This window comes from Panthera tigris, chromosome B4 (assembly GCF_018350195.1).
Source record: "Panthera tigris isolate Pti1 chromosome B4, P.tigris_Pti1_mat1.1, whole genome shotgun sequence".
NCBI classification, from domain to species: domain Eukaryota; kingdom Metazoa; phylum Chordata; class Mammalia; order Carnivora; family Felidae; genus Panthera; species Panthera tigris.
Genome location: NC_056666.1, coordinates 119,289,066 through 119,315,032, shown reverse-complemented (window position 1 = coordinate 119,315,032; position 25,967 = coordinate 119,289,066). Strand labels below are relative to the sequence as shown.

Below are 25,967 nucleotides of genomic sequence, written 5' to 3'. Positions count from 1 at the left end.
TTATCTGATGCAATAGAAGACTATTCCTACATACTTTGACACCGTCCCTGAGGCATTCGATGCACATTCTGTATGAGTTTCTATATCTGGAGCCCTGGAGTGATTTCAAGTGTCAGGGTTCATATATGAAAATCAAGGAAAGCTGTAACAGTCTTATGTTGCTAGTGGATATTTCCCATAGGTTGGTAGAGGGCGTAATGATCAATTTGTGGAGTAGCTGTGCCTAAATCTTATTTACTATACTTGTGAATATATTGGCCCAAGAAATTCAGGCTTATAGTTTATTTAGGAATAATCTTCTTTAATATGTGAAAGCTCAGGGAATAAAACATTCTGACTAAACAATGTCCTGGTTATTTGAAAATTCTCTAGGAAACCTATTTTATGTTTGTTTTAAAACCTACTAATCCAATTTTTTTTTTTTTTTTTTTTTTTTTTGCATTTGTACAGATACTTAACAAAGGAAATTAAACCTTTGGTAATTAGGGATCTCAGATTGTCTCAGAACATTCATCCTGGGCAAGAATCTCCACATACAGAATTTAAAATATTGACAAGTAGATATAGGAGAAGGAATTGACTGCACATTAGACTAACACCAAAGAACTATACATTGCCCTTTTTTGGGGAATTAGACTAACACCAAAGATCTATACATTGCCCTTTTTTTTTGAAATAAGAATGTAACAAGCATTTACAATTGCTTAGAAACTCTTGCACTTTGTAAAACAGATTTATGTTAATATAGGCCCTCTTTAAATTTGAGGATTATTATTGAGAAACAAGGGGAGCACAGTGCAAAATGTTGGAATGAAGTAGAACATTAGCACAAAGCTTGAGCTTTTAAACATCAAGTTTTATTATTTAAAATATGTTTTTAGTTGGAAGCTTTGGGTCTGGCTTATTTATAGTGTTTCAAATATGTGTGCATGTGCTCTGGGTATGTGCGTATAGGCTCTGTCAATAGGTACAGTCAAATATATTTATATATATACTAAATCCCCATGCTAAACCTCCTTGCTTTAAAAAAAAAGATTGCATTCACATCCATTCTGTTTAGGAAAGCAGACATGCACTAAAGATTTTTTTTCATGCTATCATAAGTTTTTTTTTTCTGATAATGGGGAACTGAGGATGGTATAGGTACATGGAATCTGTAGACCCTGAATCTTATTTCAGTTATAAATACCAGTATCTTCCTTATTAACCATTTATAAGGTCTCATAACATACAGGACATTTTTAGAAATAGATGGAGTTAATTTACAGTATTTTCTTATTTCTTTTCCCTACTTTGCTGGAGGTATTCCTGAGCAACATAGTGTTCTAGTTAACTTTAACTGAAACTTGGGTTTCCCCAAAATACACCACTGCCCTTGCAGTTCTCTATAATGGAAATATCTCATCATCATGCATTTCATTCATGGTAGAAACTTCATTATTTTTCTCTTATCGTATCATACGCATACTTTCTCCCATAAGTTTTATTTTAGACATATCTATTTGAATTTCCTCCCTCTTTTATATCCACTACTATATCTCCATTAGTTCAGATTTCTTTGCTCCTTCCCTAGACATACTAGCCTAACTCTCTGCCACTAATTTGTGTACTCTGTTCACCTTCCAAATGTCACAAGAACTCTCATTCTAAAACACTGATCTTGTATCTTTCTGATACAAGATATCTGTCCGATAATGCTCTTAGATCCAGGTTGCCTACAGAATAAAGACTAAGCTTCTTGACATGTTATAAGTCACTTCACAATCTGAATAAACCTGTGTTTTCTTCCCTTGTAATTTATTGTCTTTGTTTTTCCTTGAATACACGATAATTTTGACTCTTCAAATAATTCAGAGGTGAATGATGTATTTTTGCATGCATTTTTTTCTATGTTAATGCAAATCTTAGACAATGGGAATAATAACAACATCTGTCTTTTAGTTGTGTGGATATAAATCAGTTAATACATGTAAAACATTTAGGATATTGGCACACAATATTCTGAAGTTTGCTTTTTTCACTTAATATGTTTTAGTTAACTTTATTTATTTTTCCTTCCAAATTTTTATTTAAATTCTAGCTAGTTAACATCCAGTCCAGTATTGGTTTTAGGATTAGAATTTAGTGATTCTTCAATTACATACAAATGTTTTGGTTAACTTTTAAGGTCAATACATATAGATCAAACTAACTTTAGTAGTTGATATTCCGTGGTGTAGGTGGATCTTAATTAATTTTTCCCTTTTTGAAGGTCATTCATCTGCTTTTTTTTATAGTACTAAAATTATACAGTAACTAGTTTTGTATCTGTAGTCTTCATATTAGTACTTTTATTTCATAGGCATCTAGAGGAATTTGAAGAAAAAAATTGTGAAACAAGAAGCACTGAGAGAATCTGTGTACCACCAATTATAAACAGTCCTAAAAAATATGATTCTAGTGCCAAAACAGAGAAATCAATGAATACAAGAAAACCCCTAGAAATAGACTAGCACTGCATATAAGAATTTACTATAAGATAAAGTTGATATTTGAAAAATGTAAGAAAAGATAAAATCATTCAAGAAATATTCCTGAAAAAATGTTTTCATGATTGAGGGTGAAAAATACTCATTTCTCTGCCTCATGCTATCTGGTATCCCTTTCCTTAACTCTGTCTGTTACCTGGTAGTCCAGAGACCATGAGTTTAATCCATTCCAGAGAATAAAATCTCTCATTCTGCTGTTCCAAGAAGAGCAAGGAATCTGAGATTTGATATAGATTGATACAGATTTTCAACCAATGCTGCTAGTTATTTCAATATTCCATTCCTTTTTATTTTTGAGTAGTATTCCATTGTATGGATATATCATGATTTATTTATCCATTCACCTGTTTTTTTTTAATTTTAATTTTTTTAATGTTTATTTTTGAGAGACAGACAGAGAGTGAGTGGTGGGGGCTGGGGGTGCAGAGAGAGAGGGAGACACAGAATCCAAAGCAGGCTCCAGGCTCCGAGCTGTCAGTGCAGAGCCTGACGCAGGCTGGAATTCATAATCTGCAAGATCATGACCTGAACTGAATTCTACCGCTTAACCCACTGAGCCACCCAGGCACCTCTGTCCATTCACCTGTTAATGAACCTTTGAATTGTTTCAGTTTTGGACTATATTATAAATAAGACTTTAGGAATATTTATATATAAATCTTGGTGTGAGCATATGCTGTCATTTCTCTTGACTAAATAACTAGGGTGGAGTGACTGATTGTATTGTAGTTAAATATTTAACTTTTTAAGAAACTACCAAATTGTTTCCTAAAGTTGTACTATTTTATGTGGCTACCTGCAGTATATGAGAGTTGTAGTTGATTTATATCCCTGTCAACATTGGTTTGCGAAGTCTTTTTAATCATGGCCATTCTAATAGGTATAACTAGTATCTCATGACTTTAATTTGCATTTCTCTAAAGACAAATGATGTTGAGCACCTTTTCATGTTCATACTTGCCATCTGTATATCTTTGTTGTAGTATCTGCTTCAAATCTTTTGATTTTTTTTAAGTTGTTGATTTTCTTGTTCGTATATTTTAGGGTTTCTTATCTGGATCAAAGGCTATATCAGAAAATGTGATTTGCAAATGTTTTCTCTCAGTTCATTTCCTTTTTATTTTCTTTAACAGTGTCTTTGAAGAGCAGAAATTCTTAACTGTTGAAATTTTAATTTGTCAAATTTTCTTGTGTGGGTCATTTTGGTGTCATATCAAGAAATCTTTGCTTCACCTAAGGTGACAAAAATTTTCTAATACATTTTCTTATAGAAGTTCTATAGTTTTAGGTTCTGCTTTTAGATCTAGGATTCATTTTTAAGTTAATTTTTGTATATGGTGTGGTGAGGTATGGTCAAACTATTTATTTTGGCCTAAGGATATCAATTTGTTTCAGCCCAGTTTTTTGATCGGACTACCCCTTCTTTAATCAATTGCCATAGTGCTTTTGTCAAAAGTCAGTTGCATATATGTACAGGTGAAAATGTACTCTGTATCTCTCCATTCTGTTCCATTGATTTATCTTTACTTTAATATCATACTGTCTCTCATTTACTATATAATTTCATCATAGCTTGTAATCAGGTAGTATAAGTCTCCAACTTTTTTCTTTTTCAAAATTGCTTTGGCTAGTTGAGGTCCTTTGTCTTTCCACATGAATTTTAAAATCAGCTAGTCAATTCCTATAAAACAAGCTTGCTGGGATTTTTTTTTAAGATGAAATTTATTGTCAAATTGGTTTCCATACAACACCCAGTGCTCATTCCAATAGGTGCCCTCCTCAATGCCCATCATCCACTTTCCCCTCCCTCCCACCCCCCCATCAACCTTCAGTTTATTCTCAGTTTTTAAGAGTCTCTTATGGTTTACCTCCGTCCCTCTCTGTAACTTTTTTCCCCCCTTCCACTCCCCCATGGTCTTCTGTTAACTTTCTCAGGATCCACATAAGAGTGAAAACATAAGGTATCTGTCTTTCTCTGTATGACTTATTTCACTTAGTATCACTTAGTATAGCACTCTCCAGTTCCATCCATGTTGCTATAAAAGGCCATATTTCATTCTATCTCATTGCCAAGTAGTATTCCACTGTATATATAAACCACAACTTCTTTATCCATTCATCAGTTGATGGACATTTAGGCGCTTTCCATAATTTGGCTATTGTTGAAAGTGCTGCTATAAACATTGGGGTACAAGTACCTCTATGCATCAGCACTCTTGTATCCCTTGGGTAAATTCCTAGCAGTGCTATTGCTGGGTCATAGGGTAGATCTATTTTTAATTTTTTGAGGAATCTCCACACTGTTTTCCAGAACTGCTGCACCAGTTTTCATTCCCACCAACAGTGCAAGAGGGTTGCCATTTCTCCACATCCTCTCCAGCATTTATAGTCTCTTGATTTGTTCATTTTAGCCATTCTGACTGGTGTGAGGTGATATCTGAGTGTGGTTTTGATTTGTATTTCCCTGATGAGGAACGACGTTGAGCATCTTTTCATGTGCCTGTTGGCCATCCGGATGTCTTCTTTAGAGAAGTGTCTATTCATGTTTTCTGCCCATTTCTTCACTGGGTTATTTGTTTTTCGGGTATGGAGTTTGGTGAGTTCTTTATAGATTCTGGATACTAGTCCTTTGTCTGATATGTTGTTTGCAAATATCTTTTCCCATTCTGTTGGTTGCCTTTTAGTTCTGTTGGTTGTTTCCTTTGCAGTGCAGAAGCTTTTTATCTTCGAAAGATATGGGATTAGAGTCATTGTGATATCTGTAGCTTTCATGCTTGTAGTGGTGTCTCTGGTACTTTGTGGTCCTTGTAACATTTCACTCACAGAGTCCCCCTTAGGATCTCTTGTAGGACTGGTTTAGTGGTGATGAATTCCTTCAGTTTTTGTTTGTTTGGGAAAACCTTTATCTCTTTTTCTATTCTGAATGACAGACTTGCTGGATAAAGGATTCTCAGCTGCATATTTTTTTTGTTCATCATATTGAAGATTTCCTGCCATTCCTTTCTGGCCTGCCAAGTTTCAGTAGACAGGTCTGCTACTACCCAGTGTGTCTACCTTTGTATGTTAGGGCCTGTTTATCCCTAGCTGCTTTCAGAATTCTTTCTTTATCCTTGTATTTTGCTATTTTCATTATGATATGTCATGCAGAAGATCATTCAAATTATGTCTGAAGGGAGTTCTCTGTACCTCTTGGATTTCAATGCCTGTTTCCTTCCCCAGAGCAGGGAAGTTCTCAGCTATGATTTGTTCAAGTATACCTTCAGCCCCTTTCTCTCTTCTTCTTCTGGAATTCCTATGATACTGATATTGTTCTGTTTGATTGCATCATTTAGTTCTTTAATTCTCCCCTCATACTCCTGGATATTTTTATCTCTTTTTCTCAGCTTCCTCTTTTTCCATAATTTTATCTTCTAATTCACATATTCTCTCCTCTGCCTCTTCAATCCGTGCTATGGCTGCCTCCATTTTATTTTGCACCTCAGTTGTAGCATCTTTTAATTCCTCATGACTATTTTTTAGTCCCTTGATCTCTGTAGCAGTAGATTCTCTGCTGTCCTCTATGCTTTTTTCAATCCCAGTGATTAATTTTATGACTATTATTCTAAATTCTTGTTCCGTTATATTGCTTAAATCGTTTTTGATCAATTCGTTAGCTGTTGCCACTTCCTGGAGTTTCTTTTGAGGAAAATTCTTCCGTTTCGTCATTTTGATTAGTCCCTGCAGTAGCTCCAAACTGGAGGGCACTTCCCCTGTGGCTGTCTGGAGTAACTTGTGTTGGTGGGCGGGGCCGCAGTCAGACCCGATGTCAGCTCCCAGTCCAGTGCTGGGGCCAGAGTCAGACTGGTGTGTATCTTATCTTCCCCTCTCCCAGGGGCAGGACTCACTATCTAGTGGTGTGGCCTGTGTCTGGGCTGCTTGTACACTGCCAGGCTTGTGGTGCTGTTTCGATGGGATCTGGCTAAGGGTGTATTAACTGGGGTGGATCCGCAAGGTGCACAGAGGTGGGAGGGTCAGGCTTAGCTCACTTTGCCATCAGTGGTCCCCTGCAGAAGGGGCCCTGCAGCACCAGGAGGGAGGCAGGCCCCTCGGAGGGATGGATCCACAGGAGCACAGCGTTGGGTGTTTGCGAGGTGCAAGCAAGTTGGGTGACAGGAACTGGTTCCCTTTGGAATTCAGCTGGGGATGGGAGAGAGAAATGGCGCTTGCCAGCGCCTTTGTTCCCCCACCAAGTCCTGTCCTTCTTTGGCTCAAAAACTCTCCCTCCTGGCATCCTCTCGCCCTCCCTGCTCTCTGAGAGCAGAGCTGTTGACTTTTAAAATTCCAGATGTTAAGTCCCACTGGCTGTCAGAACTCACACAGTCCCGCCCCTCCACTTTTGCAAGCCAGACTTCAGGGGCTCTGCCTTGCCTGTGGGCTGCCCCTCCACCACCCCGGCTCCCTCCCACCAGTCCGTGTAGCACACACCGCCTCTCCGCCCTTCCTACCCTCTTCCGTGGGCCTCTTGTCTACTCTTGGCTCTGGAGAGTCTGTTCTGCTAGTCTTCTGGCAGTTTTCTGGGTTATTTAGGCCTATGTGGGTGGAATCTAACTGATCAGCAGGACAAGGTGAGCCCAGCCTCCTACGCCTCCATCTTCCCAGGTCTTCCACCTTTATTTATTTTTTAAGAGAGAGAGAGAGAGAGAGAGTTGGGGAGGGGTAGAGAGAGGTAGACAGAGGATTCAAAGCAGCCTCTGTGCAGTGAATGCAGAGCCCTATGCAGGGCTTGAACTCATGAACTGTGAGATCATGACCTGAGCTGAAATCAAGAGTTACCCGCTTAACCACCTGAGCCACCCAGGCCCCCACACCCTCCATTGTGATTTTTAATTGTATTTCCCGGATGATGGGTGATGTTGAGTATCTTTTCATGTCTCTTTTGGCTATCTGTATGCCTTCATTGGAGATATGTCTGTTCATGTCCTTTTTCCTTTTTTTGGTTTTTCTTTAGAGAGACAGCATGAGCAGTGGAGAAGGGCAGAGAAAGAAAGAGAATCCCAAGCAGGCCCTACACTCAGGATGGAACCTGAAATGGGGCTTGATCTTACTACCCTTGGATCACGACCTGAGCTGAAAATGAGTGGATGCTCAATTGACTGAGCCACTCATGAGCTCATTTTAATTGGATTATTTTTAATTGCATTATTTGTGTTTTCTTGGTGTTGACTTGTATCAGTTCTTTAAATATTTCAGCTAGTAAGTCTATATCATTTGCAAATATCTTCTCCCACTCAGTATATTGTCTTTTAGTTTTGTTGATTGTTTTCTGTGCAGAAGCATTTTATTTTGATGTAGTCCCAATAGTTTATTTTGCTTTTGTTTCCCTTGCTTCAGGAGACCTATTTAGAAAAATATTGCTATGGCCAATGTCAGAGAAATTACTTGCTGCCCTCTCTTTTAGGATTTTTATGGTTGCAGGTTTCACATTTAGGTCCTTAATCTATTTTTAGCTTATTTTTGCAGTGTAAGAAAGTGGTCCAGTTTTATTCTTTTGCATATAGGTGTCTAGTTTACCCAGCAACATGTGTTGAAGAGACTTTTTCCCATTGCATATTTCTGCCTTCTTTATAGAACTTTAATCAGCCTTGTTATTGTGTGTTTATTTCTGGGTTTTGTATTCTGTTCCATTGATCTATATGTGGTTTTGTGCCAGTACCATACTGTTTTAATTGCTATAGTTTTGTAATGAAAGTTTAAGTCTGGAATTGTGCTTCCTCCAATTTTCTTCTTCTTTTTCAAGATTGCTTTGGCTACTCAGGGTCTTTTGTGGTTCCATACAAATTTTAGTATTATTTGTATTAGTTCTGTGAAAAATGCTGTTGGGATTTTGATAGGGATTGCATTAAATGTGTAGATTGCTTTCAGTAGTATAGACAATTTTAACAATATATGTTCTTCCAATCCATGAACATGGAATATCTTTCCATCTCTTTCTGTTATCTTCAGTTTCTTTAATCAGTGGTTTTTTTTGTTTATTTTTTTATTTTTTTCAATATATGAAATTTATTGTCAGATTGGTTTCCATACAACACCCAGTGCTCATCCCAAAAGGTGCCCTCCTCAATACCCATCACCCACCCTCCCTCCCTCCCACCCCCCATCAACCCTCAGTTTGTTCTCAGTTTTTAATAGTCTCTTATGCTTTGGCTCTCTCCCACTCTAACCTCTTTTTTTTTTCCTTCCCCTCCCCAATGGGTTTCTGTTAAGTTTCTCAGAATCCACATAAGAGTGAAAACATATGGTATCTGTCTTTGTCTGTATGGCTTATTTCACTTAGCATAACACTCTCCAGTTCCATCCACGTTGCTACAAAGGGCCATATTTCATTCTTTCTCATTGCCACGTAGTACTCCATTGTGTATATAAACCACAATTTCTTTATCCATTCATCAGTTGATGGCCATTTAGGCTCTTTCCATAATTTGGCTATTGTTGAGAGTGCTGCTATAAATATTGGGGTACAAGTGCCCCTATGCATCAGTACTCCTGTATCCCTTGGGTAAATTCCTAGCAGTGCTATTGCTGGGTCATAGGGTAGGTCTATTTTTAATTTTTTGAGGAACCTCCAGACTGTTTTCCAGAGTGGCTGCACCAATTTGCATTCCCACCAACAGTGCAAGAGGGTTCCCGTTTCTCCACATCCTCTCCAGCATCTATAGTCTCCTGATTTGTTCACTTTGGCCACTCTGACTGGCGTGAGGTATCTGAGTGTGGTTTTGATTTGTATTTCCCTGATGAGGAGCAACGTTGAGCATCTTTTCATGTGCCTGTTGGCCATCCGGATGTCTTCTTTAGAGAAGTGTCTATTCATGTTTTCTGCCCATTTCTTCACTGGGTTATTTGTTTTTCGGGTGTGGAGTTTGGTGAGCTCTTTACAGATTCTGGATACTAGCCCTTTGTCTGATATGTCGTTTGCAAATATCTTTTCCCATTCTGTTGGTTGCTTTTTAGTTCTGTTGGTTGTTTCCTTTGCTGTGCAGAAACTTTTTATCTTCATAAGGTCCCCGTAGTTCATTTTTGCTTTTAGTTCCCTTGCCTTTGGGGATGTGTCAAGTAAGAGATTGCTACGGCTGAGGTCAGAGAGGTCTTTTCCTGCTTTCTCCTCTAGGGTTTTGATGGTTTCCTGTCTCACATTCAGGTCCTTTATCCATTTTGAGTTTATTTTTGTGAATGGTGTGAGAAAGTGGTCTAGTTTTAATCTTCTGCATGTTGCTGTCCAGTTCTCCCAGCACCATTTGTTAAAGGGACTGTCTTTTTTCCATTGGATGTTCTTTCCTGCTTTGTCAAAGATGAGTTGGCCATACGTTTGTGGGTCTAGTTCTGGGATTTCTATTCTATTCCATTGGTCTATGTGTCTGTTTTTGTGCCAATACCATGCTGTCTTGATGATTACAGCTTTGTAGTAGAGGCTAAAGTCTGGGATTGTGATGCCTCCTGCTTTGGTCTTGTTCAAAATTACTTTGGTTATTCGGGGCCTTTTGTGGTTCCATATGAATTTTAGGATTGCTTGTTCTAGTTTCGAGAAGAATGCTGGTGCAATTTTGATTGGGATTGCATTGAATGTGTAGATAGCTTTGGGTAGTATTGACATTTTGACAATATTTATTCTTCCAATCCATGAGCACGGAATGTTTTTCCATTTCTTTATATCTTCTTCAATTCCCTTCATAAGCTTTCTATAGTTTTCAGCATACAGATCTTGTACATCTTTGGTTAGATTTATCCCTAGGTATTTTATGCTTGGTGCAATTGTGAATGGGATCAGTTTCTTTATTTGTCTTTCTGTTGCTTCATTATTAGTGTATAAGAATGCAACTGGTTCCTGTACATTGATTTTGTATCCTGCAACTTTGCTGAATTCATGTATCAGTTCTAGCAGACTTTTGGTGAAGTCTATCAGATTTTCCATGTATAATATCATGTTATCTACAAAAAGTGAAAGCTTGACTTCATCTTTGCCAATTTTGATGCCTTTGATTTCCTTTTGTTGTCTGATTGCTGATGCTAGAACTTCCAACACTATGTTAAACAACAGCAGTGACAGTGGACATCCCTATCGTGTTCCTGATCTCAGGGAAAAAGCTCTCAGTTTTTCCCCATTGAGGATGATGTTAGCTGTGGGCTTTTCATAAATGGCTTTTATGATCTTTAAGTATGTTCCTTCTATCCCGACTTTCTCAAGGGTTTTTATTAAGAAACGTTGCTAAATTTTGTCAAAGGCCTTTTCTGCATCGATTGACAGGATCATATGGTTCTTATCTTTTCTTTTATTAATGTGATGTATCACGTTGATTGATTTGCAAATGTTGAACCAGCCCTGCATCCCAGGAATGAATCCCACTTGATCATGGTGAATAATTCTTTTTATATGCTGTTGAATTCGATTTGCTAGTATCTTATTGAGAATTTTTGCATCCATATTCATCAGGGATATTGGCCTGTAGTTCTCTTTTTTTTACTGGGTCTCTGTCTGGTTTAGGAATCAAAGTAATACTGGCTTCATAGAATGAGTCTGGAAGTTTTCCTTCGCTTTCTATTTTTTGGAATAGCTTGAGAAGGATAGGTATTATCTCTGCTTTAAACATCTGGTAGAACTCCCCTGGGAAGCCATCTGGTCCTGGAGTCTTACTGGGAGATTTTTGATAACTGATTCAATTTCTTCACTGGTTATGGGTCTGTTCAAGCTTTCTATTTCCTCCTGATTGAATTTTGGAAGAGTGTGGGTGTTTAGGAATTTGTCCATTTCTTCCAGGTTGTCCAGTTTGTTGGCATATAATTTTTCATAGTATTCCCTGATAATTGCTTGTATCTCTGAGGGATTGGTTGTAATAATTCCATTTTCATTCATGATTTTATCTATTTGGGTCATCTCCCTTTCTTTTTGAGAAGCCTGGCTAGAGGTTTGTCAATTTTGTTTATTTTTTCAAAAAACCAACTCTTGGTTTCGTTGATCTGCTCTACAGTTTTTTTAGATTCTATATTGTTTATTTCTGCTCTGATCTTTATTATTTCTCTTCTGCTGGGTTTTGGCTGTCTTTGCTGTTCTGCTTCTATTTCCTTTAGGTGTGCTGTTAGATTTTGTATTTGGGATTTCTCTTGTTTCTTGAGATAGGCCTGGATTGCAATGTATTTTCCTCTCAGGACTGCCTTCGCTGCATCCCAAAGCATTTGGATTGTTGTATTTTCATTTTCGTTTGTTTCCATATATTTTTAAATTTCTTCTCTAATTGCCTGATTGACCCATTCATTCTTTAGTAGGGTGTTCTTTAACTTCCATGCTTTTGGAGGTTTTCCAGACTTTTTCCTGTGGTGGATTTCAAACATCACAGCATTGTGGTCTGAAAGTATGCATGGTATGATTTCAATTCTTGTATACTTATGAACGGCTGTTTTGTGACCCAGTATGTGATCTATCTTGGAGAATGTTCCATGTGCACTCGAGAAGAAAGTATATTCTGTTGCTTTGGGATGCAGAGTTCTAAATATATCTGTCAAGTCCATCTGATCCAATGTATCATTCAGGGCCCTTGTTTCTTTATTGACCATGTGTCTAGATGATCTGTCCATTTCTGTAAGTGGAGTGTTAAAGTCCCCTGCAATTACCACATTCTTATCAATAAGGTTGCTTATGTTTATGAGTAATTGTTTTATATATATGGGGGCTCCCGTATTCGGCGCATAGACATTTATAACTGTTAGCTCTTCCTGATGGATAGACCCTGTGATTATTATATAATGCCTTTCTTCATTTCTTGTTACAGCCTTTAATTTAAAGTCTAGTTTATCTGATATAAGTATGGCTACTCCAGCTTTCTTTTAACATCCAGTGGCATGATAAATAGTTCTCCATCCCCTCGCTCTCAGTATGAAGGTGTCCTCAGGTCTACAGTGAGTCTCTTGAAGATAGCAAATAGATGGGTCTTGTTTTTTTTATCCATTCTGATACCCTATGTCTTTTGGTTGGCGCATTTAGTCCATTTGCATTCAGTGTTATTATAGAAAGATATGGGTTTAGAGTCATTGTGATGTCCGTAGGTTTCATGCTTGTAGCGATGTCTCTGGTACTTTGTCTCACAGGATCCCCCTTAGGATCTCTTGTAGGGCTGGTTTAGTGGTGATGAATTCCTTCAGTTTTTGTTTGTTTGGGAAGATCTTTATCTCTCCTTCTATTCTAAATGACAGACTTGCTGGAGAAAGGATTCTCGGCTGCATATTTTTTCTGTTCATCACATTGAAGATATCCTGCCATTCCTTTCTAGCCTGACAAGTTTCAGAAGAGAGATCAGTCACAAGTCTTATAGGTCTCCCTTTATATGTTAGAGCACGTTTATCTCTAGCTGCTTTCAGAATTTTCTCTTTATCCTTGTATTTTGCCAGTTTCACTATGATATGTCGTGCAGAAGATCGATTCAAGTTACGTCTGAAGGGAGTTCTCTGTGCCTCTTGGATTTCAATGCCTTTTTCCTTCCCCAGTTCAGGGAAGTTCTCAGCTATTATTTCTTCAAGTACACCTTCAGCACCTTTCCCTCTCTTTTCCTCCTCTGGGATACCAATTATGTGTAGATTATTTCTCTTTAGTGCATCACTTAGTTCTCTAATTTTCCCCTCATACTCCTGGATTTTTTAATCTCTCTTTTTCTCAGCTTCTTCTTTTTCCATAATTTTATCTTCTAGTTCGCCTATTCTCTCCTCTGCCTCTTCAATTCAAGCCGTGGTCGTTTCCATTTTATTTTGCAGCTCATTTATAGAGTTTTTTAGCTCCTCCTGACTGTTCCTTAGTCCCTTGATCTCTGTAGCAAGAGATTCTCTGCTGTCCTCTATACTGTTTTCAAGCCCAGCGATTAATTTTATGACTATTATTCTAAATTCACTTTCTGGTATATTATTTAAATCCTTTTTGATCAGTTCATTAGCTGTTGTTATTTCCTGGAGATTCTTTTGAGGGGAATTCTTCTGTTTGGTCATTTTGGATAGTCCCTGGAGTGGTGAGGACCTGCAGGGCACTTCCCCTGTGCTGTGGTGTATAACTGGAGTTGGTGGGCGGGGCCGCATTCAGCCCTGATGTCTACCCCCAGCCCACCGCTGGGGCCACAGTCAGACTGGTGTGTGTCTTCTCTTCCCCTCTCCTAGGGGCGGGATTCACTGTGGGGTGGTGTGGCCCGTCTGGGCTACTTGCACACTGCCAGGCTTGTGGTGCTGGGGATCTGGCGTATTAGCTGGGGTGGATAGGAAAGGTGCATGCGGGTGGGAGGGGCAGGCTTAGCTTGCTTCTCCTTTGGAGATCTGCTTCGGGAGGGGCCCCGTGGCAGCGGGAGGGAGTCAGACCTGCTGCCGGAGGTGCGGATCTGCAGAAGCACAGCGTTGGGTGTTTGTGCGGTGCCAGCAAGTTCCCTGGCAGGAACTGGTTCCTTTTAGGATTTTGGCTGGGGGATGGGCGAGGGAGATGGCGCTGGTGAGCGCCTTTGTTCTCCGCCAAACTGCACTCTGTCGTCCTGGGGCTCAGCAACTCTCCCTCCCGTTGTCCCCCAGCCCTCCCGTTGTCCTCCAGCCCTCCCGTTCTCTGAGCAGAGCTGTTAGCTTATAACCTTCCAGATGTCAAGTCCCGCTTGCTGTCGGAACACACTCTGTCCGGCCCCTTCGCTTTTGCCAGCCAGACTCGGGGGCTCTGCTTGGCCGGCAGGCCGCCCCTCCTCCCCGGTTCCCTCCTTCCAGTCCGTGTAGCATGCACCGCCTCGCCGCCCTTCCTACCCTCTTCGTGGGCCTCTCGTCTGCGCTTGGCTCCAGAGACTCTGTTCTGCTAGTCTTCTGGCGGTTTTCTGGATTATTTAGGCAGGTGTAGGTGGAATCTAAGTGACCAGCAGGACGCGGTGAGCCCAGCGTCCTCCTACGCTGCCATCTTCCCTCTGATCCTTCTTTAATCAGTGTTGTATTGTTTTCAGAGTAGAGGTCATTCACCTCTTTGGTTAGTTTTATTTTTAGGTATTGTATTATTTTTGGTGCAGTCATTAATAGCTATTGTAAATAGGTCTTTCTGCTGCTTCATATTTAGTGTATAGAATTGAACCAGCTTTCTGTATATTATTTTGTATCCTTTGACTTCATGGAATTCATTTCAATTCTAGGTTTTGGTGGAGTATTTCAGGTCTTGTATGTATAGTATCATGTCATCTGCAAATAGTGAAAGTTTTACTTCTTCTTTATTAACTCAGATGCCTTTTACTTCTTTTTGTTGTCTGATTGCTGTGGGTAAGACTTCCAATAGTATGTTGAATAAAAGCGAGAGTGGATATCCTTGTCTTCTTCCTGACTGTAGGGGAAAAGTTCTCAGTTTTTCACCATTGAGTGTGATGTTCATTGTGGGTTTTGCATATGTTGAGGTATTTTTCCTCTAAACCTACTTTGTTGAGGGTTTTTATCACAAAGGATTCTGTACTTTGTCCGATGCTTTTTCTGATCCTTTTGAAATGATCATATGGTTTTTTATCCTTTCCTTTTTAAAAAATATTTATTTATTTTTGAGAGAGAGAGAGAGAGAGAGAGAGACAGAGCATGAGCAGGGGGTGGGGAGTGGGGCAGAGAGAAAGGGAGACACAGAAGCTGAAGGAGGCTCCAGACTCTATCAGCACAGATCCCAACGTGGGGCTCAAACTCACGAACTTTGAGATTATGACCTGAGCTAAGGTCAGATGCTTACCCACTGAGCCACCCAGGTGACCCCTTCATATTTGGTATTAACCGTATTATGTATTTGGTTTCTCCCATGTTGGGTGCAAAAATACTTAAATGATTTTTATATCTTTTTGTTGAATTGTTCCCTTTAAGATTATATGGAACCCTTCTTTGTTTATTTTTACAGTTTTTATTTTAAATTCTGTTTTGTCTGATAGAAGTATTGCTACCCCAGCATTGTTTTGCATGATAAATATTTCTCCATCCCCTCACTTTCAATATGCAGGTGTCTTTAGGCTTGAAGTGAGTCTCTTGTAGGGCACTATATAGATTCATCTTTTTTTTTTTAATCTACTCTGTCACCATATGTCTTTGCAGCATGTAGTCCATTTACATTCAAAGTAATTATCAATAGGTATTTGTTGCCATTCTGTTACTTGTTTTATAGTTGTTTTGGTAGTTTTCTCTGAGCCTTTCTTGCTCTCTTTGATGGTTTACTGGCTTTCTTTAGTGATACTCCTTTCTCTTTATTCTTTACATATGTATTACTGGTTTTGATTTTTGGTTACTGTTAGTTTTGTATATAACATCTGCATATAGTAGTCTGTATGAAGTTGATGGCTGATTAAGTTTGAACCCATTCTTTACTCCCCTCTCCAGCATATTTCACATATATGGTATTATATTTTACAACAATTTATTTTGTGAATCCTTTGGCTGAATTATACAAATATACTTATTTATACTGCTTTTGTATTTTTTACTTTTCACACTCTCACTTATGGTCTTTCATTTATACTCAAAGAGTTCCCTTTAATATTTATTGTAGGGCTGATTTGGTGGTAATCATTTCCTTTTTTTTTTCTTTTTGTCTTTGTCTGAGAAACTCTGTATCTCTCCTTCTATTCTGAATGATAGTCTCCCTGGATAGAGTGTTCTTGGCTGCAGATTTTTCCCTTTTAGCACTTTGATATATCATATTAATCCCTTTTTGTCTTCAAAGTTTCTACTGAAAAATCTGTTGATAGCCTTATGGAGTTTCCCTTGTATGTAACTGTCTTCTTTTCTCTTGCTGCTTTTAAAATTCTCTGTTTATATCACTAATTTTTGCCCTTTTAATTACTATGTGTCTTGGTATAGACCTCCTGGGGTTGGTTTTATTGGGTAACTCTCTGCCTCCTTTTCCATATTAGGGAAGTTTTCACCTATTATTTCTTTAAATAAATTTTCTGCCCCCCCTTTTTTCTCTTCTCCTTCTGGTATCCCTCTAATGAGAATGTTATTATGATTGTGGAGTGTCCGAATTCCCTATCTACTCTCATTTTGCAGCTTTTTTCTCTCACCTGCTAAGTTTGATTACTGTCCATTATTTTTTCTTCCAGGTTGCTAATTCATTCCTCTACTTCTTCTAGCCTATTTATTCTAATAGAATAATTTTTTTTTTATTTTCAAGAAAGTGAGAGCATGTGAGCAGGGGAGAGGGCCAGAAGGAGAGAGAGAGAGAGAGAGAGAATCTTGGGAAGGCTCCATGATTAGCATGAAGCCCAATGTGAGGATTGATCCCACAACCCTGGGATCATGACTTGAGCCTAAATTAAGAGTCAGACCCTTAATGGTCTGAGCCACCCAGGTGCTCATCAAGTATATTTTTCACTTCAGTTATTATTTTCTTCATCTCTGATTGGTTCTTTTTTAACTCTGTGTTAAGAGTCTGGTCTCAATGATGTCCTTCACTCTTTTCTCAAGTCCAGTGAGTATCTTTATGATCATTACTTTAAATTTTCTTTCAGGATATTACATATACCTCTATTGCTTACGTCTCTTGCTGTGATTTTGTCTTCTTGTTTCATTTGGGACATAATCCTCTGCCTTCTCATTTTGCCTGTTTTTGTCTGTTTCCTTGTGTTAGAATTGTCAACTAGTCTCTTGCTCTTGAGAGTAGTGAGCAGGGTGTGTACTTATAATGAGGTGTCAATTGTCCTCCTCCACAGGGGACATGTAGCTGCTGCAGATACTCAGGCTGGCAAGGGAACTCCACAGTGTGTGCAGGTGAGGGTTGCAGTTTTAAAAAGGTGCCGGGGTCCTCCACAGTAGGTTGGGGGAGGCAGTGTTGGCAAGATTTGCAATGGTCTGGGAGAGGGGACCTGCAGCACCTAAGGCAAGTGTGGCTTTAAAAGGGGGCAGGGTGCAGTGTAAGCACTAAGTAGTGAATGCATGCACCCTGCTGTTTCTGCCACTGCACAAGGCTATGTGATTATGCTGGGGAGTGGGGGGGGGGGGATGGCACCTGCCAGCTCTTTTGTTCCTGGAGAAGTCCCTCAGGAACTCTGAAATTAATAACTGACTCTCCCTCCTGTGCACCCCAGATGTTTTTCAAACTGCTGCTTCTAAGTGGTGTCTTTGAGAACTATTTGTTGTGTGTTTCTTTAAGGGCAGGGACTCATTTTCCTTTCACCCTTTGTGCTTGCTCTCCCAGAGCCTAGCCACTGATTTTTAAGTTCCAGGCTTTAAGTCCTGCTTGTTACAGGAACTCATGAAATTCAATTCCTCTGATTTTCAAAGCTAAATGCTGTGGGGATTTGTCTTTCCCAGGCTTTCCACTGTGATAGTCTCTTTGTCACCTCTCTACATGCCTGTGTTGCAGCTCCCTCCCTCTGGTGACCAGACCCAAGGGGTTTAGCTCCCTACTGTATGTATGCCCTTCCTACCCTATTCGATGTGACCTTTCCTTGATATTTAGGTGTGGGGTTTGTTCTGCCAGTCTTTGGATCATTTTCTACATTATTTGTGCTGATGTGAGTGTTATCTAGTTATATCTGTGGGAGGAGGTGAATTAGGGTCCTCTTCTGCCACCTTCCCTGGGGCTCTCTAGACCTTAGTTTTGAGGGCTTTAATATTGTCATGAATGCCAGATAAAGTAATTTTTTGGTCTACTTTAGGAAAAGTGGCTTTCAATTCCTTATGTTTTCAAAAGCTAAAAATAGTTTCTATAGTAATAATGTCAGGATAAAATGGGCTATTTTATGTAGTTACATTATCTCTAAAATATGTTGTTTTGTAAAATGATAATTTTAGAACTGTTAGAATCTTCTGGTTTACAGCAGTCCAAATCTTCAACTATATTTTCAAGTATGAAATACTTATTTTCTTGGTAGCGTTTAAATAGCAAGAAGAGTTTATATATTCTTCCCATAATGCATAAATATCTTTTAACTTATATAAATCTCTGCCATCTTAGAAGGGTTGTGTTAAAAGGGAGGAGGCAGGTGTTATGAATCTTTATTCTTTGGTATAAACTACAGTGGCTGAGTGTTAATTGCTTCCAATATTTAAGTAATGAAATAAAGTAATAGGGAATTTTTGTATTCAGATTTTAATACATGGCAGTAGGCCTACATTCACTAATAATTTCTCTACATCAAATAAATTATTGTTCCAAGGAGAATACACGAAAGATGGCATTCATCTTCTACATGACTAAAATTTTCATATGCAACATGCTGCTGGCTGTGGGACTATCAGGCTTCTTTGTTTTTCAAAGCACGATTCTGCTTAACTGTTAACTCTGCGCTTGTGCTTTATTTGCAGCATCTGGCGAGGCCCCAATGTAAACTGCACAGACAGTTCGGGTTACACTGCTTTACACCATGCAGCCTTAAATGGACATAAGTAAGTGCTCCTTATTTGGACTAGAATCCTTGTGTATGTAGTTACATGTGATGAACTTTATTATGTTGATGAGACCTGTCTCATGTTGCCAGGAGTCCCTTGAGCGTAGGTGAATTTGAAGAGGCACCAGGGGGAAACACTGACAAGTTAAACTTGGTAGGAATTTTGCTGTGGATGATTATGTGCAGAGTGTAAACTGAGAGAATTGTCGTAAAATAGTCAACTACCACACGAAGAGAATGAAAGAAGTGATAGGACATGTTAGTTATGCATAACTTACGGGAAGGAATGGGATAAAACCTGTTATTAATGCCTCCCTACCTTTTTTGGGTGTCTTTATCAAACATGGGGAGTATTCACCAAGAGTAAAATCTTGATAGATTCTTACTATGAATATGAGTCACAGGCAATTATATGAACCACTTCAAAATCTTTCACATTTACTTAAAATGATTTTCTTTGTTATTCAAGATAGTCTTTCTGGTTTTTAATTTCTTTCTGTGGAATTATGTTTCAGTAATGTGATAGCCTACAATATGGACAATGAAATAATGTGTAACCATAACCATCACTTCATTTCTAGTATTTGACCTACTTTACCTTATGGTTTTGTGCCAGAGTCACAGTGTGAGGAGTCCTTTGAATGATGCAGATGTCCTGTCTTCCCCCATCATAGAACAAAAGGGGTTCTTTTTATGTCAGTCTTTCTTATCTGTCTTTCCTTTGCTCTAATGGCCCAAATTAGTCTTCCCAGATATGGATCATTTCATTTCACTTCAGTTTTTTAGATGTGATAATATTGCCTTAAACATGCTAGATACAAAAAAAAAAAAAAATTAAAAATGCTGGTTACCTTTTGCTTTCCCACCTAAACTTTCTTTTATTCTATGAATTGAGACACAGGATCAAGTCACACTTGATCACATTTTATGGACTTAAAGTTTTTACACAAGAAACTTATCATTTTGCCATTTATCATTGTGATATTTTTATCTTCAAACTTATTGCAGAAACCTAGCATTATCATTCTGTTTAGATATCGAGATATATCTATATCTACGCATATGTAATTATATACGTAATCATAATGTTTTGTCACTTGGATTCTTAGTATTAGAATTCCCAAAATACATTTCTATTTATCCACTCCCTAGTCTATATTGAATCATCTTATACCATGTAACTTAGCACCTTTTATTTGCTGGATATTTTTCAAACTTTATTGTTGTCCTGATGAATTCATGTGTTCAGATTGCTATCATTTGAATGTTTTAAAGGAATTACTATTTTTTCTTCTTTGTACCTGGGTCATCAGGAATAAAAGCAAATGAAATCAGCCCAAGAAATACAATGCTGATGGCTTCTTTGGTCATCTTAATTGTCATTCCTAATTCAGAGGAAATTCCAGTTGGGAAAATAACTGGAAAGACTATCAAATCTAATGGACAGAAGATCTTAGGCCTGAGCATTGGAGCTATACTGCTTTTCTTGTTCTATCATAGCTTGTCATTATAAGTACTTCTCAAAATAATATTTCAAAATGGATTAGCATTCATATTCCTCCATGATTTTCCATGTTTAGGAAATGTTATTGTTCATACATGATGACCTATGAAGTTCTAACTTATAACCATTGAGATATGGTTCCCTATGCCCACTGCATAATTGTTTGTTTCTATTAGCAGTTTACAAAGTAAAGATAATTTAAGTGAGTTGAATATCAATCATTAAGATTGTGACCATAAAGAGATGAGTGATTTGACTAGATATCTTTTAAGATCTCTTTGATTGCAGATATTCTCTGAGAATTATATATCTCTGCTTTTATATGAAGATCCCATCGTTTTAACATTTTCTAGAAAGATTTTACTCAGTGTCATTGTACAGGCATTGGAAAAAAGCAGGAAAATTTCTGATTCCATCTTCCCATCTCTGCTGGTTATGTGACCTTTCCCCATTTAATTAACCCATCTAGTGCTGAATTCAGTGTACTGAATACATAGGCTGGATATTTGTCATTGTTCCTTTCAATGATTACATTTTATGATACACTGCTTTGGTATTTGTGGCTCAGTTATGTACTGTGATGCTAAAATTCTGAAATTTACATTTCCATCTAGAGTGTAAGATTTACAGACTTTAAATTACCCATGGATTTTTGTAATTAGAGATGATTTATTCAACCCAACCCCCCTCCCCTCATGGAGAAACAAGACCATTCTGGATAAATGACATAGTGGTCATTTAGATATTAAGGTGGGGCTGTGTCTTGAGTTTAAGTGTTTTAGTTCTAAGTGCATGCCTTTGCCAATACTGTACATTATCTTCTCTTTGTGACTCTGCACATCAGTTTCCTAAACTCCTGCTTGCTTTCCTCTGTTCTGTTGTCTATTTCTGGACTGCCTCCCATCAACTAGTGTGTTCATACAGAATGCTAATTTTAATATTGGTTTAAGAAAATATATTTGAAGGAGAAAAAATGTCATAGAATATATCTCAGAGCCAGAGAAGAATGTTTTTTCTTTTCTTTGCTTTTGCTATTCTCACTTAGCAAGGTAATGAGCAATTGATTATTTTGTATTCTTCCCAAGCATGCGTTAGCAGTCAGCACAGAAACACATCATTTCCATGTTTGTTGCTATTGTTGTTGTAGCCATCATCTGTAAATTGTGTCTGAAAACATTATGATTTCTAGGCTAAAGTTCATGGAATCATAGAGCTAGAAGTATTATTACAGGGTTCTGTAGTTTATTCTTTTCCTTTGAACACAGGCTTTTCCCTTACCCTCAACATATGGTCTAAGCCTTCGTACTGCAAATTATGCCCATATTATATCCTCTTATTTTGTATGTTTTACTGGAAGCTCTTGTTTATCAACTCTAGTTAATCCTCAAGCAGAATAGGACTTTATACCTGAAATACATTGTTTCATAATGAACAATTCATCTCACTTAGCCAAATCAAGACACAATAGAAAATGTACTTCTGTTAGTGATTTCCTGGGTCATTTGTAATTGCAGATTAGAAAATTATTACCTTCAAATGATAGAAAAAAACCCCCACCGTCAGTAGAACAAAATCCACTAGGAATGATTATAAATTATTTCAGTAGATAGGCAAGAGACTTATTTCTGTTTTTCTTTTTTGAAATATGGAGGATTCATTTTCTCTCTCATATATTTCTGCTACAAATTTGGTTCTCTTAATTCTCTTCCTAGTAGACATTAGCCAGCCAGCTGGCCTGATTTTCTGCCTTTCTTCTTGTCTCTCACCCTCCTTCCATCACTTCTTTCTTCCCTGCCTCCTTCCCTTTTTCCTTCCTTTCTTCCTTCTATCGCTTCTTCCCTCCCTTCCTTTCTTCTTTCCTTTTCCTTCTTCTGTCCTTCCCTTTTCTCTTTTTCTCATCTTTTCTTTTTTTTAAATAATAATCTTATTGTTCACTATAAAGTTTTAGTAAACATTTGTATTCATATTTCACTTCTCCTCTTCCTGGCAAATTATTCCTTTCCTTTTTTTCTTAAGTTTCATCTCATTAAACTATATTGGGCACGTTGTGATTCTTGGATGCTGTTTTGAAAACTGTCAGCACTAAATTGTTAAATTTATATCTTTGAAATATATGTGTCTTTGATATGCGTGGGGTTTAAGTATTTTCTGTTCTTGCCTCATTCTTTGAATATTTAATGCTTGGATTCTAGACTCCATTATCTGAAATCCAAATTGTATCCCAAATTGTATCTAGAATCCAGATGGTAAGCTATGTGTACTTTTGATTCACTCTTTCTTAGATTTTCTAATGAAAGGAGAGAACTTCCTCTAAAAATTTATATAGTCTGGTCCATGAAATTTCTCTTTGGATAACCTAGAAATAACTTGGATATAATTGCTTCTTTCCTGGATAAGGATATTAACTAGTTAAAATTTGCTCTTATTCACTTTCTCTGGAAATCTATGAGAGTGAATTCAGTATAAAAAGAAGCTCCAGCTAGAAAATGGAGTGTATGTCCTAGAGTCTTTTGACCACGTTGAATGCATTTGCAACTCTGTTTCTGTTAAGGAGAAGTAAAATCTTCAAGAAAGTCTGAAATAAAAAAGGCCTTAATTAATTTGAGAATTTCATTAGTTTGTTACTACTGTATCCATATAAAAATGACTTGTGTTTACTTCAGAGTTATTTAGACTACTAACAAGTAAGGGAGGATGAAACAAAATAAATGTCTTTGGTTATGATTCAATTATAGGGAAATTTGCTTTTGAGGTAAAGAAATTTGAATGTTGAACCTTCCCAATGAACTTAATTTTGCTCAGAACATATCCTGAAACTTCTTAAAAGACATTTCATATTAATTAGAAGTGTATTTATATCTATCAGAAAATGAAGCAAATTAAATACATTAGCAAAAATCAATACTTTTAGAATTCCTATTTTTACCTGAACTTCTGTATTAGCTTCAGGCTGCAAAATGTTGCAATGATTTAAATTATGTTGTTATTAAATTTAATTTACTCCTGGGAAATGGAGTTATTTTTTTCTGTGATCTCATCAACCACATTAACTTTAGGATTTTAGAGCAATTCTTATTTATCAAATGCTGTATATAAGAAAGAATGGCACTTTATGGTTAAGATATAGAGGTTATTTCTCTGCTATTTTATAAACTTTTTTCATCAATATTACTTAATATTTCATGCCTACTAACCTAGCACAGTCAACATGTTCATTTGTTGATACCACTGGAAGATATAAGGTACAACTTAAATAAAAATGAAAATTAATAATACTAATTTGGGGGGATCCTAATGTTAAATAAATCCTTTCAGCTTAGATACTATAGATAGTACCCCAAATTTAGTTTATTCTTAATGCGTCTGGATGAAAAGGGCCTGTTTAATACATATTACTTGTAATATACATGGATACATCATAAGAAAGATTAATGGCAATTTGTTGATTAATATCTTATTTATGATTCAGTAAGACTGACAGACACAGTTTTGATCAGAAATATAACTTTAGGGATGCCTCGCTGGTTCAGTCAGTATGGCATGGGACTCTTGATCTTGGGGTTGTATGTTCGAGCCCCATGTTGGGTGTACAGATTACTTAAAAATAAAATCTTTTAAAAAAAAGAAATATAGCTTTATATTTCACAAATATGTTTTCACATTAGAAACCTGAGCCATGCCAGTTCATTAGCTGATATCTTTGAATAAGGTGAAAGGTACAACTTAAATAAAAATTTAAACACACATTTAAATTTACAAATAAACAAATTTAATAAAATGAATAAGTTTTTTAAAAACTTAAATATAATAGTGTTTAGTTAGGCTCTTAGTGTTCACCAAAGGCAATTTCATAGGCATACAGATTAGTTTTTTCAGATTTAGATATTAGGTACTGGTAATATCACATAATACAAATGTCAGTAAGTTAAAATTTTCACCATCTCATCAATCTTCCTGATAAATAAAGAATAAATGTATATTACATACATTATTAGAAAATGTCAACAGGACTTGAGCCAAGGAACAAATGAAACTCTGAATGGATTTTGTGGAGTAAGAGAAAATAGGATTGATGAACCCCTTAAACGATCTTCTTTACCCTTTGAAAGGAAATGCTTTTAGAAGTTTCAGAATATTTTTTTTTATTTGGTTAGGCATTGAGGAATAAAGTTAAAATTCTTCACATAAGTATCTTTCTCTGATAAATGAATTTGGAGAAGGCTATTTTGTGGTAGTGTAAATTCCACTTTTTAGATCCATATATTTAACTGTATCTTCTTTTGGTATCATTTTACCTTTTATTTAAATACTGAAATCTTTCATTAAAAAAATTGCTGGGATTGGTAAACATTGCTGTAGCTTGCCTTGAGAATATGTGTGATTGCATACAAATTTACAGTCATACCTGTTTTTCATTTGATTCACACCACAACCCATTCAGATTGTCAGCAAGACGTAGTCTTTAAATTCTATTTTAATAATACCTGAAAGACTGACAGAGGTTATTTGATTTGCTCAAGATAACCAAATTAGTAAATAGTAGAGTTGGTACCTTAAACCAGATATTCTGATTTTTAGCTGCTTTTGTTATTCATAGGTCTTGAATCCTTTTTACCCCATTGTAGCTATTTATCTCAGAATGGAAGACCCTATATAGTAACTCTTGCATGGCAGAGAGGTGAGGAGAAATATATGAACTGGACAAGCTTCAAGTGTCATTTGGATTTTCAGATTTCATTTTTACAAAGGTGATTTGCTGGAAGCATTTCTATTTTGAAAGGATTTTATTTTTACTTGGGGCAAGAACTAATATTTTCGTATAGTGCTTTACTGTTTATTGGAGTGGCTTCTTTTCTGTGATCTCAATTAAAGCTCCTACCAATATTGACCAGTAGGCATTATTATTATTATTATATCCCCTACAGAAAAGAAAAAGAAAACTGAGCCTAAATAATTTCTCTAGGGTCACATCATTAGGCAGTTTTGTGTAGCTGGGACTCAAATCCAAAATTTCTAAATTCAGATTTTATAATACTGGTTCTTAAAAAGAATATTAAAATGAGATTTATTCTTATTTTCACTGAAATCTTATCATTAGAAAATCTAGGACTCCTTGGAACTTTAATATTTGTACAACATTTTTTTGGTTCTTTTTCATCATGATTTCATGCATTTATCTGTTAAATCTAGTGTTTCATGTGTGGGGAATGAAGAATAGTTTTCCCTTTACCATTCAAGATTCTTGGTTGAGGAACTTTTCCCTCTCCCCATAATAACAAGATAGATTAGCAGGAGAAAAACAAGAAGTTTAGTTACATGTATACCTCTTGTATACATGGGAGATAACCCAGAAAAACGGAATTAAACTGAATTAATCCCCTGAAATGGCCCTTGCCACCACCTTAAATACCATTGCCTGCTAAAGATGAAAAGATGTTTGTCAAAGAGAACCAGTTATGGGAGGTTAGGAGGAAAAGCGCAGTAAACAAGGTATGGGGTTGTTGTACAGATAGAAGTTGCTACCTTCCTCCTTGATAATTCTAGAGATATAGAGTCCTT

The 25,967-nt window shown here is 37.2% G+C and overlaps 1 protein-coding gene across 9 annotated transcripts in view; it reads left to right on the top strand.

Annotated features, from left to right (window-relative positions):
- Positions 1-25,967, top strand: part of ANKS1B (ankyrin repeat and sterile alpha motif domain containing 1B) — a 1,065,991-nt gene that overhangs the window by 140,460 nt on the left and 899,564 nt on the right. For all 9 annotated transcript variants that reach the window (XM_042992986.1, XM_042992985.1, XM_042992982.1 and 6 more), the window contains exon 2: positions 18,822-18,902. In XM_042992986.1, the coding sequence (XP_042848920.1) occupies positions 18,822-18,902 (81 nt within the window). The remainder of the gene's footprint in view (positions 1-18,821; positions 18,903-25,967) is intronic.